This window comes from Colletotrichum spaethianum (assembly GCF_022836535.1).
Source record: "Colletotrichum spaethianum MAFF 239500 DNA, contig02, whole genome shotgun sequence".
NCBI classification, from domain to species: domain Eukaryota; kingdom Fungi; phylum Ascomycota; class Sordariomycetes; order Glomerellales; family Glomerellaceae; genus Colletotrichum; species Colletotrichum spaethianum.
In genome coordinates, this window is record NW_026054772.1 from 1,875,723 (window position 1) to 1,888,605 (window position 12,883).

The 12,883-nt window shown below is 48.4% G+C and overlaps 5 protein-coding genes across 5 annotated transcripts; 2 read left to right on the forward strand and 3 right to left on the reverse strand.

Moving 5' to 3' along the window:
• Positions 1-193: 193 nt before the first annotated feature.
• ColSpa_01405 (uncharacterized protein) lies at positions 194-910 on the forward strand (the record flags this gene model as incomplete). The annotated part of the gene is made up of 2 exons (XM_049267617.1): positions 194-718; positions 770-910. 2 exons carry the CDS (start codon positions 194-196, stop codon positions 908-910), a joined length of 666 nt encoding a protein of 221 aa, XP_049123574.1.
• A 1,122-nt stretch (positions 911-2,032) lies between these two features.
• Positions 2,033-4,188, reverse strand: ColSpa_01406 (trichothecene efflux pump TRI12; the record flags this gene model as incomplete). Its single annotated transcript, XM_049267618.1, has 3 exons — positions 2,033-3,314; positions 3,569-3,966; positions 4,051-4,188. 3 exons carry the CDS (start codon positions 4,186-4,188, stop codon positions 2,033-2,035), a joined length of 1,818 nt encoding a protein of 605 aa, XP_049123575.1.
• Positions 4,189-6,830: 2,642 nt separating this feature from the next.
• ColSpa_01407 (uncharacterized protein) lies at positions 6,831-7,320 on the reverse strand (the record flags this gene model as incomplete). Its single annotated transcript, XM_049267619.1, has 2 exons — positions 6,831-7,195; positions 7,308-7,320. The coding sequence occupies 2 exons, from the start codon at positions 7,318-7,320 to the stop codon at positions 6,831-6,833; spliced, it is 378 nt and encodes a 125-aa protein (XP_049123576.1).
• A 2,585-nt stretch (positions 7,321-9,905) lies between these two features.
• ColSpa_01408 (uncharacterized protein) lies at positions 9,906-10,750 on the reverse strand (the record flags this gene model as incomplete). The annotated part of the gene is made up of 2 exons (XM_049267620.1): positions 9,906-10,225; positions 10,315-10,750. The coding sequence occupies 2 exons, from the start codon at positions 10,748-10,750 to the stop codon at positions 9,906-9,908; spliced, it is 756 nt and encodes a 251-aa protein (XP_049123577.1).
• Positions 10,751-12,216: 1,466 nt separating this feature from the next.
• ColSpa_01409 (uncharacterized protein) lies at positions 12,217-12,648 on the forward strand (the record flags this gene model as incomplete). The annotated part of the gene is made up of 1 exon (XM_049267621.1): positions 12,217-12,648. The coding sequence occupies one exon, from the start codon at positions 12,217-12,219 to the stop codon at positions 12,646-12,648; it is 432 nt and encodes a 143-aa protein (XP_049123578.1).
• Positions 12,649-12,883: the final 235 nt, after the last annotated feature.

A 12,883-nucleotide genomic window follows, 5' to 3' on the forward strand; every position in this document is an offset into this window, starting at 1 on the left:
AGATCTCGTCCTCCCTCCCTTTGATCTGCTGAGTTTACCAAATTTCATTCTGGTCTTGGTGCATTGTCCGCGTTTTTGCCCGTCAATGGTCTTGTGACGAATCATCTACGAACCATCCGGGACAATACTGAATCAGTAGTACCCCCCACAAGACGAAAGCTAGCCACATCTGCACCTCAACGAAGCGGTCAAGATGTCGGCAGTCAAGTTGGACTCGAACGCGTGGTACGCCATTTCAGAGGGTCGTGTCGCCAACGTCTCGGATCCTCTCACATCGAATTTGCAGGACACCAACAATGGGCTTAGAGTGTTCGGGAAAACGGACGCGCTGTGGCAATTTCAACCGGTTGGTGATAAGGACGGACGGTATCTTGTGAGACTGAACTCCGCCGGCGTGGGCCAGCAACTTTCTGTATGCTGGAGCTCAGCGGAGGTCCACCCCAGTGGAACGAGGGGGTGCTTAAGAAAGACGGAATCGGACGAGAGTCAACAGTGGGACATTACCGAATGGGAGAGCGAGAAGGGCACGCTCAAGTTCACCAATGTAGCGAATGGCACAGGATACGTTCTTGACGTCCACCCGGGGTCCAACTTATTCATGTCGAGCGAGATTGAGGGTACCGACGGCGTGTCGGCACGGCAGCCTGCCCAGCATTGGATCATGACTAGCTCCAAGGCGGTTGACGATGGAGCATACTCTACCATCTACTCTGCAGGCGTAAGTTTACTTCTGGAATCGTGGATGTGGAGGTGAGAAAATTACTGACAGTTTATAGACAACTCCCGTCGGCACAGCGACATCATCCGGATCGGGATTGACATCTGCAACCGCAACTGCGACAGGAACGGACTCAGGAGCAGTGACACCTACTGCCACCGATGGCTCTACTACCGCGAGCTCAAGCCCTGAGTCTTCGTCTTCTGGAGGGCTTTCAACAGGCGCTGCTGCCGGCATTGGTGTAGGCGTTTCTTTGGGAGCCGTTGCAATCTTGGGAGCCGCGTTCTTCTTCTGGTGGCGCCGCAGAAAAGCCTCCAGAAACGCAGTAAGTTCAGCGAGCGACCGTCATCACGAGCTTGGACACGATGGCAGCACCATTGGAAAGCCGAGCCCTGAAACCGTCAACGCATCTACCGCCGGCTCGCATTCACCGGCCAACGACTATTACGGACAAGAGTCTAAGGTGCTTGGTCACATGCAACCGCATACGCATTCCGCCGAAGCCAATACGAATCCAATATTCGAAGCCCCAACCGACGCTCGATACGAACTAGACTCTGGAATGGCAGTTCCTACTCATACAACCGCGCAAAACGAACTGCCAGACCATAATGCGAGACGGTGAAGATGAGGAGTATAGAATGAGGCTTGTCTGGAAAGAGCCTGAAGCAGGGGAGCAAGGAGGCGACATTGGCATACGAGCGATCAATTTCAATAACATATCAATTCAGGTCAGTGAGCTTGGAAAGGTCAATAAAAGGCCTATGTGGAAGTTAGTGGCCTGGTGCTCGATTGACTGGCACGTAGATAATGACATGGACCCTTCGAAGTTTTGTAAAGGATACCTTTTGTATTTCATGTCTGACAGTTTGTTTCTATCTGGACTAAACAATAGTCGTTTAGTATTCGTTACAATTAGTTGAGGGCTGGTATCTATATGTGCAGGTAGTACCGACGCTCTTCGACTACTCTAAATTCGGCTTTACTGTGACATAGGTGCTGGCGATGAATGGTTCATATAGGACTGGGTCATATACATCATATCTATATATGAATATCACACTTTCAGTAGTTTGAAATCGGCATTTGGACGTCAGAGGCAACAAGCACGCCTTAGCCTTCTGTCAAAGGCGAATTTTCTTTGCACAGGGAAAGAAACAACAAGGTTAGAATCGGACACCCATCTCGAGCATCATGTTACCCAACGGTGCAATAGTAGATGGATTGGCTCCTCGGGTTACCAGCTCGAGTCTATACAATGTTCACATTATATATACAACTCCTTGGTCCTAAAAACAAAGGCGGTCGTCACCATCAATTCTTTCTGATGGGCTCTACGTGGATTTCCCTTGTGTCGAACTCGATGGCCTGGCTGTCCTCGGGTATCATTGAACGTTTGCCACACTTCGACACCTCCTGGTCCTGACCCATAGCAGATTGAATATGGTTTGTCATGTAAGCCGTTGGGTCTTCCACGACAAGACTGCACATCAATGCAACAACGCTGAATGGAATAGTGACGTAAAATACAATCTTGAAGGCGTGTCCGGCTCCAGCTCGCACAGCCGTTCGAAGAGCTTCCTGGACTCCTGGCGTAATACCAGGGACATTGAGTAGTGCTCGAGGATTGCCCATGTTGAACTCGATAGCTGCCGGGATTATGAGGCCCAGATCAGCAGGGTTCAGTCCGTTACTGATGGCCACGTTTGAGATTTCTTCCCCGGCGAACTCGTGGAACTTCTCTTGGAAGATTGTGTTGAAAATCGCGTTACCCACGGCTCCGCCTCCTGATCTGAAGGTACCTAGCAGACCCATGGCCACGCCGAGATTCGAATGGGGGACATGAAGACTGGCAATTGCGTAAGACAGAATTGTGACCCAGACAAACATGGGCACGCCGATGGCAGGAACAAAAGCGTAAGCAAGTTTTTGGTTGGGGTAGACAGTTGCTGCACTGGCGCCGATGAATATCGCCTGAAAGGCCATGCCGATGACAAGTTGCCATTTGATATAGCCCACTTTGTGTGCGATAAGCGGCGCAAGCACACCTGTGAAGCCGATCATCAGTGTATTAGGTAGAGAGAGCACTCCAATATGAATACCGTCGGTGGTGAACATGTACAAGAACCCCTGTGGTAGAAGAGCTGACATGGCGTGGAAATTCATGCCCGAGACGAAGATGACAACCAGCAGGACAGAGTAACATCGGAACATAACGAATAGCTTCAATGGGAACATAGGATGTGCAGCGACCTTGAAGTCATAGGCAAATCCAAGGGCCAAGACTAAGAATCCGATGACGATGGGTGCGATGGCACCAGCACTGTTCCATGGGTAGGTCGGCGTGCCGCCCCACGTCAGGCCGATGAGAGCTATCGCTAGCCCGAATGTGAAGAGGGTTAATCCGATCCAGTCGACATCCTGGAGTTGCTGCAGGCGAGTCTTGTCGAAGTCGCCCCGGGGCCGAGGAGTTGGATGGTAGGAGAACCAAGTGCCGACAAGGGCTATGAACTCGATGATGATGCCGATGCCGAATATCCATCGCCACGAAGTATACTTGAAGAGGGCGTTGCCGAGCAGGACGGAAAGGATCCCCCTGTAGGTTCAAGGTCAGCATCTGGAATCTATTCTGGCAGACGAACATGCTATTTTAACCGCTTGCATTTCATGCGGGGGTTTCCCCAGCTCATCATCATAAGGGAGGTGTGGTATGGTCGGCACGTTGCCTGGAACCGGTGTCCAGATCTGTGTGCCGAAAAGTTGGGGGAAGAACACAGAGTTTCTTGACTCAAGAAGGCATTTGAACCATGCGAAACGGAACGCGGAAGTTACTTAGATGTTCAGACTTACCAGGGTAAAGCGATGCCAGATTCCAAAATTCCCAATCCAAGAGACCGCCACTTATTGGGTAGCATCTCGGGTACGCCTGCGTAGGAAACGAAGACAAAACCGGTCCCGAGGCCAATAAGTGTTTCGGCCGCTATGAGAGTCGAGATATTATGCGCGGCGGCCGCAGCGATGCAACCGATTGCAACGGTGAATTGGCCTCCCAGAACCAATATCCTTCTGCCGAATACATCGCTGAGGGGTCCTGCGAGAGAGAAGGAGCAGGCTGTCGAAAGAGACCATGATCCTACGACCCAGGCAAGTTGGTCTTGCCCACCGAGCTCTCCAGTAACTTGCACAACGACCGAGGCGACGGTGAGGAATGCAAGTCCAACAGGTGGCCCGAAAGAGAACGCCATAGACTGCTTGTGGTTAGCTGGCTATCATTTTGCGGCTCGAAATTTCCGGGACTGTACAAAGATAGCAATCCAGGTTTTTATGCTGACCCGCGCCTCAGCTGGGTTATCCTCTAGCGCCGCGCGGTGAGGATCCTCTTCGAACTCAATTACGGCTTGAGCCTCCTGAGCCATCCGAATCTTCATTTCTCGATCACGACCCATGTTGGAAGATTCATTGTAAGACATGTTGAACTTTTGTGGCCAAAGAGTTGTGAAGATTTGGTGAAATTCTTCAATACGTGTGGGAACATAGCACAGATCGCGACTTCCTCTTAAGCAGACCGTGACATGGCACGGGCTGATATACAGATTGAGATCCAAACCATCCGAGCTTTGGTCTGAGCGGGGGAACAATCCAAAACTTAATGGCTAGCAATGTCACTCAAAACTGCATGCCGCACGACTGGTGCAGGCAACATGAAGCGAACCATCGAGTAAGACGGGGCTGATCAACTTCGTTTATTGCAATCCACCTGGGATGAAGCTGCCATCGATTGGCGCGACGACGTTGTTCTCGAGAAGAGGGGTTCGGCAGATACGAGCACTGCAAAACCTCGACTGTTACATAAAAACCTTCTTCCGATAAGGTTTCTTCTAGGGACGGCAGCTGCTTCCAAAAATTGGATACTTTTCCTCCGTTCTTGGTTCGGCTAAGCTATAGCCCGTGATCTAAAAATTCTCTTATTGAGTGATGCTACAGTGACAGGTGCTCTATTATGGTTTACGCTATTGTGTAGGTTGGTCACAACGTGATTTCAGCTGGGCTTGCCAGCACGTGTCTTCCGAACCACATATCTGGACAAAAATGGATAGGTTTTTGGAGACAGATCTCAAATGCGGTGTCGAAAACTTCGATTCTCAAAACGGGGTATGGAAAAGACTGGTATATCTTTTTGGGTCTTTTAAGTGAATGATTGGCACTACTGTCATCTGATTCTAAACCTAGAGACTAAATACTGCCCCCTCTTTAGTTATTCTACCCGAAGAAAAGGACGTTAAGTTAAAAAGCTTTTTCACTGAATGATAAGCATTCTTCAAAACTTTAAAACTTTTGTTTTCGACTCTCAGGTCGGCCCTCTATTTGTCGTTGACTAACCGTTTTGATTATGTCTTTTCACGCGTCATAGGTATTTAGAAGAGGGTTTAACAAGTCGTAACAGTTCTGGGATATGAGTATGTAGCATATATGTCTCGATGATACGCCGTGTCACGTCGCAAGTTATGGCTGAAAAAAAGCGTCTAGATTGCAGATGGAAGATGCTGAGTACTGAAAAGTGACGTGAGCTTAGGATTGTTGGCTTGATAAGTTTCGCCAGTATCTCTAAATATCAACTTACTATTTTTTTCTATCAGCATGAAGTTTTGAGTGTCTCTTTTCATAAATGGCTTGGACATCGTTCTCGATAAACGATAACAAGCCGCATTGGATGCAGACAATTCGGCACACCCTAAGAGCACGTTACTTGCTGGGGAGTCTCTTGCAAGAGGGTTCCCGAATCTACTGATCTTAATTATCCATTACCTCCATTGCCATCCGTATACGTATGGACATTTAAGCCCGCATGGGAATGCGAGAAGCATGGTGCATAGACGACAAAAGAATATTATTAAGTATTGCTGTGCTAAAGCTCTTTGAATACAGCATGCCAGTATGTGATGAGGACGTTCTCAGGTTACAGGCAGCTGTGCGAGGTCAATGAAGGAAAACGATCAATCACTTTGGCAGCTCATGAAACAATCTCTTGATGGATAACCTTTGAACTTAACGTAGTTGTGGAATGTCCATCTCACTATTTTCTGACGCTATCACAGGTATCAAGTATACTTCAATGAGTCTTATCGACCATGAGCATTCAAAACTTTTAAAGCGTTTTGATGCGAAATGACCCAAAAGAAGGTACAATTTGTACGGTTGCTGAGAGAACTGGTTGCATGAATCATGTGTAGAGGCTATCTCAAAGGCCATGATATCAGATACGGCGTCATGAGTGAAAGCATTCATGAAATGAGCGTCGTTTGCTGAATGAGTTCCTTTATCACCTAACAATGCAACCCTGCTGAGATTGATGCTAGAACATAGAAGCATGTTGGAGTTTGGAGGACTGACATTATCGGCACGTAGGTATCGTGCAGAGGCGAGGGCATGATGTAATTGCGTGAACGCTCAGCTCAGAAGCAGTGCGACGGTTCCGAAAGTCACGTTAAATGCTTTGTAAGAAGACAGACTTCAAACAGTCGGGGTAGATTGAGAATGGAGTGATTAGCCATGCACGATCTAGTAGTTGGCCACATCGTAATCTCAAGGGCGTGGTGAATTATGCTTTTCCTACCCATATTTACATCTCCATATCTCAGCCCCCAGACAGCCACAGTATTTTCCTTATCTGCTCAGTATGAATCAACTCTTACAAAAGATGGCAGTGTGGTATAAATTATTACAGATGACTGATGGGTAAGCACTACAATAGGCAATTTGAACTAACACATTGGTTTAGAAACTCTTGAGGAACATGTTGAAACGAGCTACTTTCGTGGTTCGGAAGAATTATTGGGAGCGATTCCATAGGTCCAAGAGCCGAGTCTCCCATTGTTAGCATCAACTGAGATGATTCACGATGATGGGCTAGAGTTGATGGATCAAACATTTGTACATTATTAAGTATCGCCGCTGTATCAAACAGCCCACAACACATCTAAAAAAAAGTTATTACTTAAAGAAAAACTCAAGAAGACCGTGAACCCAGCAACTATTATTCCTATCCCTTCTAAGCAATTCTAGATTTCCATGCTCTGACAGATCTTCACTCCGTAATGAGATGATTGAGGAATCAAGCCTTGAATGCTCTGGCAACGAAGCGAGGAGTAGCAGGTGTTGAGGGAGGTGCGGCAGCGGCGGGTGCCCCCGGAGACTGGGCATCAGCTGGAGTGGTACCTGATGCAGGCGTAGCGGCGGCGCCTCCCGGAGCAGGTGCTGCTCCAGCGGCCGGAGGTGGTTGGGTAGCAGCGTCGGGCTTCTCGGCTTCAGGCTTCTTGCCCTTCTTCTTACCCTTCTTGCCCTTCTTGCCCTTCTTCTTCTTCTTCTTCTTCTTCTTTCCCTGTGCATCAACTTCACCATCATCGGTAATGTCGTCAACTTCTTCTTCTTCCTCGAACTCATCAATGTCGGCGTCGGCGGCGGGCTCAGGAGTCAAAGCTGAAGGAGGTGGCTGTGCCTGACGGGCAATGAGGCTGGAGCCATGGAGAGACATATCGCTAATTTTCTGTTAGCATGGTCAAAACATACGATAGGACAAGCTAATGCTTACTGGATCGGGCCATCCTCTTGCTTAATCACCGAGAAGGGAGAGCATCAATGCTGACCGCCAGGGCCGACAAGGTAAGAACGGTGTGAAGAAACCTCATGTTGGAGTATTTTGTAGAGAATGCAAGTGTATGAGAGCTGATTGTAAGAACGAGACAGAAGAAGTGAAGTGTGTTGAATGATAAGAGAGATAACTTACAGAGGATTCTCTCTCGTACTTTATAGGAAATAGATCTGGGGGAACACCCCATGAACCTCCACTACATCTAAGATTTCCGGTTTGGGAGATGCCGTCAACGGTGACGTTGAGTTTGTCGTCTAAACCTGCATCTGAAAGGGTTTCGGTACTCCGAATAGCACAGCAGTTCATCCAGGAAAGCACATACCAACCCGCGGAGTCTCCGTGTAACGGTTCAACAATTAGACAAAGCCCCACCGTTCCCGAACCTCTGGTCTTAGATGTCCCACGAGGCTCATTCTTAGTTGGGAAAGTCTTTTCGAGGTTCAATTTGCGCCAATGGCTCAAAGCGGGCCACCATACTATGCTTCAAAGCAATGACGCTGAGACCTTGACTAGGTTCATTGAACACGGACATTTCATGAGTGAAAGCCGTTCGTCTAGTCTCGCAGTCAAATGACACAGCCGGTTATCAATCAAAGTTGTCCGGTCGCTCGCGCAGCCACGCAACCAGAAAAACTCTTCCAATCTGAAAAGATCAGAAGATTCAGTCGGCGAACACGAGTGTGCGAGCGAGTCGCACCAATACCTTCTGCAATCTCAAATGGTTGTCGTTTTGCTATCTGGACTCTGCGCAGAGGTGACGTCGGTTAGATGCGCTTGAGCACTTTTATTAGATTGGCTTCCATGCAGCATTCCATGCATGTTTAATCCATATTGCTCAGTAACTCGAGACACGCATAGTCTTTCATTAGTATATGCTGCTAGATTGCATCCCGCGTTGTTTAGTATCGACCTTGCTTATGTCGTGGTTAGGTCCAAGCAATGAGAGTTAGTTCGAAGACCTGCGCCCCCGGCAAAATAATCTGCGGACATGTCGAGAGCGCTGCGAAGTCTGAGCTTTGGACAAAACCAGCTTTTGAGCATAGCGATCAGGGACTAACCGTGACTTTCTGACCTCAGCGTGAGTTTCTGCATTTTGATTTGAATTTGAAGGCCATCTTTGAATCGATCAGGAAGTTAAATTTAAGAATGGCAGTGGATTGCAGCGGTATGGACTGGCTAATGGTTTTGGCCAAGAAGGAAATTGTAGTAAACATCAAGTGCTGTCACTATGCAATGCATCTCTGACAGAGAGGTCAGGCGATCCATCTCGGTCTTAGGCTCCTTTCTCGGCTGTCCAAAGACTGGCTTTGCTTCTCAAAGCGCTTTACCTCACGAGAGAAATGTCACCATCACAGTGTTTTCATCAGGTTGGAGTCGTGGTCACGGACTCTCTGTTCAGCCATTGAGTTATCAGCGCACCAACTCCGTCGTATTGCTAGTCAGGGTTGAACCCACGCGGTCTGAGTTGAAGCATTGACCACAAGACAGCGAATAATGTGGTCAGGATCGACTGCGACTACTGGTTTCTTGTCAAATCGGCAGGTAGCCGAGTGGTGGGGGAGTAGCATCGTGGGCAATCGGACAAGACCGCACGCGCCGATTCTGTATCGTATCAGACGAACTCAGCGTCGACAAATCAGAGTCTCGGGTTCGCCATTGAGCTTGGCTTTGTGCCTTGCCAAGAATTGCCGTATATGGAGAGCGCTATGTTTGTTTGTAGTTCATCCCCGTACGACAGCCGAATTAGGTTTTATCAACCTGCACGGTTCGGCCCGAGAACATGAGTGAGTCGCTCGCAACGTGAATGTGAAGAAAGATATCGAGAATTCTAAGCACAAACAAAATAGCCAAGAAGCTTCTGTGCTAATACAAACGTCGCGTGACGTCGAACATGTTTTTCGTCCCATTTGGTTGAGTTCTAGAAGAACGGCTGCCAAACGTTCCGCATCGCGCATCCCACCTGTAGATGGATCGTAACGCCTGTATTCATCGGATTGATAAGACATCTGCCCACATAAACAAGCTTTGGACGGCATTCCCTTACTTTCGGTCCTAATCATGAGCAGTGTCGCAGCAATAACCTACATTTACCTGCATACACCAATGACATCCAGAGTCTGTCCCCTAGACTGCGTTGATCTCTGCTGAAATGGATGCTCACATTCCCGCTTTTCGTGTTCTGGTGCATTGTCTTGGACATCCAACAGGCTCCGGCGGGACTAAGAATGACTGTTAACGGCTTGACAGCCAGAGCCGAACCTTATGTCGCAGCTTTGACGACAAAGTGGCCTAACATTGAAAGCTTGACGGTAACCACTTTGTTAGACTCCCGAACTGCCAAGACATGACCAAAGCTTGCGAGCTCTGCGAGCGTCGTTCAGTAATAGTACACGGCTCCAAGACGGCTACGAGCACGGAGTCAAATCATGGTATTACAGAGTTTTGAGAAAAAGTTTGATCATGATGCGACACTGTGGCATCTCCTCATGACCCTTGGTTTTTTGTTTTTTCCATACCTAGGCAAAGGACAATTTGTGGTCAGTGTTCCTCCCGCATCCATCGCATCATGTAACGCTCAATTTCCTTGGTTCCTCGGTACTGCTCAATCAACTGTTCATTTCCCGCAATTCCAAGCTTCTGCTCGTGTCGGAAAATCTCCTTTGACCAGTGATCATTGTCGATAGTCCACGTTCCCAGATCCTCGAATTCCAGCCTTCGGTAGAGACAGTAACCCTCAGCCGAAGCGACGAGAAATGTAGGGAGCCTCTCAGCATCACTGATGTCAATGACTGTCTGCAGAAGCTTTGCCCCAATCCCCTTTCTCTGGTGTTCAGGGTCCACCATGATGTTCTTCACGTCTGAAACCCGTGTCAGTGGCAATTGAATTTGCAGGACATAAGCGGCCAATAGACCAAGCCCTGATTAGTGCCTTATCCAGGGATCTCACAATTGTGTTTTCGCCCGTTCACTGCCTTCATGTAGCACTCATCCATTTCATCCTCCCTAGGGTGACCAAAGCGCTCCCATAGCTCCTTCATGTGAGGCTTGATCGTGAAAAAGGACGGTACGATGGGTTGACTCTCGGAAGGTTGCATTGATTCTACCGCCGTAGGTGCATCAAGCGTCTCGGTGGCATCGACAACATTGTACTTTATGAAACCCACAACGGCGTCTGATTCGGGGAGAGTTGCAACCAAAATCCGGTTCTTGGGGTCTTGTAAGGCGGCCCTGGTGGATAAGAGTAAGATCTCTCTTGGATGGCGCTCGAAAAATGCCGCATAAAATTCGTGGAATTGGTCAAGAGCGGCGTAGTGCACCTTAGCGATGGCATCACTATCCCCCTCTCTTGCTCCACGGATCGTGATTGTTGATGCAGCCGCCATTGAAACTATGGAAGCTCCGAGAAAATGAGAAGAAAGATGTTAAAAATAACCGACGACGATCTCGAGAGTAACAATGTGACAGCGCAGGGCATAGCATCGAGGAAGCGGGCTACGGGAATATGTTGCTTAAAGCCGGAGGTGCTTCTGAAGGATCTTAGCGTTGGTGACTTGTCCTTTGGCGTTTTCTTCGCGGCAAGGACAAGTAGACTTAGCTACGTCACTTGACTGCCTAATGTGGTCGACCGGTATGGAGATGGGAAGTTAATAGCGTAGCCAGCGGCAAGTGAGATATGCCCCTTCTCGTGGCTGAATGGCTGACCCTAACTTAATAGGTGTGGCTGACCAACCGGTCTCATCCCATCCTCCGGTTGCCTCAGGTTGCCCTTGTTCCAACCACTACATCAGAGGCATTGGAGATCCAACAGGTGAATAAGCAGTTAAAGGCTTGACCCCTAATTGTGAGTGATTAGAAAATTTGGACTTCAAACACTATTCTTCCTGTCGCTTTTGACATGCATTATTAGGAAAAAGAAAAGGTGGAAAAGGAAAAAGGGGGGGGAAAAAAACCATTAACAATGCCATGGTTAGGATGACCTTTTATCAATGCTTTCTCAATGGGCATGGCAAGTGGAAAGACACTTACTGCTGTCGTCTGCAAAAACCCTCAAACCTTCCGTGGTTTACCCAAAGTTAGAAGTCACCATGGAATCAGAAATGCCACAGTTATGCTTGTAGAATCTAGAATTCCGCGAGGACACATTGTCCTTTCTCCAATGGCATTTCAAGCTGCATATGACTGCTATATGAAAGGTGAAGGAAGTAGTATGGGAACGCTTGAAAGAACCGAAGGAAAGTGTTCAGCCACTCAACATTTCTCTATATCTCGATCGTTCCAAGTTATAGTCCCATATCATGGACACCAACAACAATACTAGGTTCCATAGGGACCATGTCCACACCATCGACTTCAACCAAGATCTCGGATCAATCGAAACACTGCGACGCTACATCTCTCTCAAAACACTGCTGGACCCGATGACTTCCGCCGCAATACAACAGGAAAAAATGATGAGCGTCAAGAGCATCATCTCGAGCATATTGGCGAAGGGTTTTGCGCTACAATATACGATTCTGCAAGCGGAGAAGGTGTCATCAAACAGACCAAATGATGGAACAAGCACCCAGAGTTGTGGACGGACTACACTATTCACCAACATACCTACTCCGCCGACCTGAGGAAGGGTGTACAGGTTTGCATTCCTCAGCCGGCGTACTTTATCACCCCGCAAGACATCCACATATGGTATACTTGATATAGAACAGCTAGAGCGCTTCCAGATGATCCTATCCTTCTCACCAAGTCCACGGCACTCCTTGTTTCCGAGAGAATACTAGCGCTGCCCCGGAAGATTCGAGATGCACTCATTGACACTTTTTGCCCAGAGGAACAGAAGGAACTTGCATATATGAACCAGAAGAACAGGAACTGCCTGCTGCGTATTTATCTTGGCCGTCGTCGAACAAACAATCGGGTCGAGGGCGACTTCACTCTGCGGAATTTTGAGCTTACTTTGGATAAGATGGAGATACTGGGGGTCGACCCCATGCCATTCGTCACACCCATAGCTGAAGCGCTCGCCGTCATGCACTGGGAAACCCACTATGACGCTTTCGATGTCGAGTTTGATCTAGGCTCGTCGCCAAAGACGAGGACTCGATGTGTTCAGCCTGGAGATGATGCATCGGTTGAAATGGCAACCACCTGGAATCGAGAGCTCGGCGACAACAACCCCAAATGTCTACAGCGGGCGGTAAACGTTTGGCTTCTTGACTTTAACCAGGTTGGAAAGATCACACTGAACGAAGAAGGCGTTAAGAAGGCGGTGAGAGGGTTCTGAGATAATGACCCGTACTATCCCTGGCCAACTAGGGAAGAAGACAAAAAGAGCAACATCGAGGCAAGGTTATGGGAGGAGTTTAAAGATTCCTATCTGACCACTAGCTTTGGTGTGGCGGATGATATCTCCCTTCCTGTAAGGTTCATTGAAAGGGTCGAGGAAGAAGCTATTGTGAGATCAGCAAGCGGATCCTTGCTTCAAGGCCCCCCGATATGCACCTTGGGGGCGGATCGCG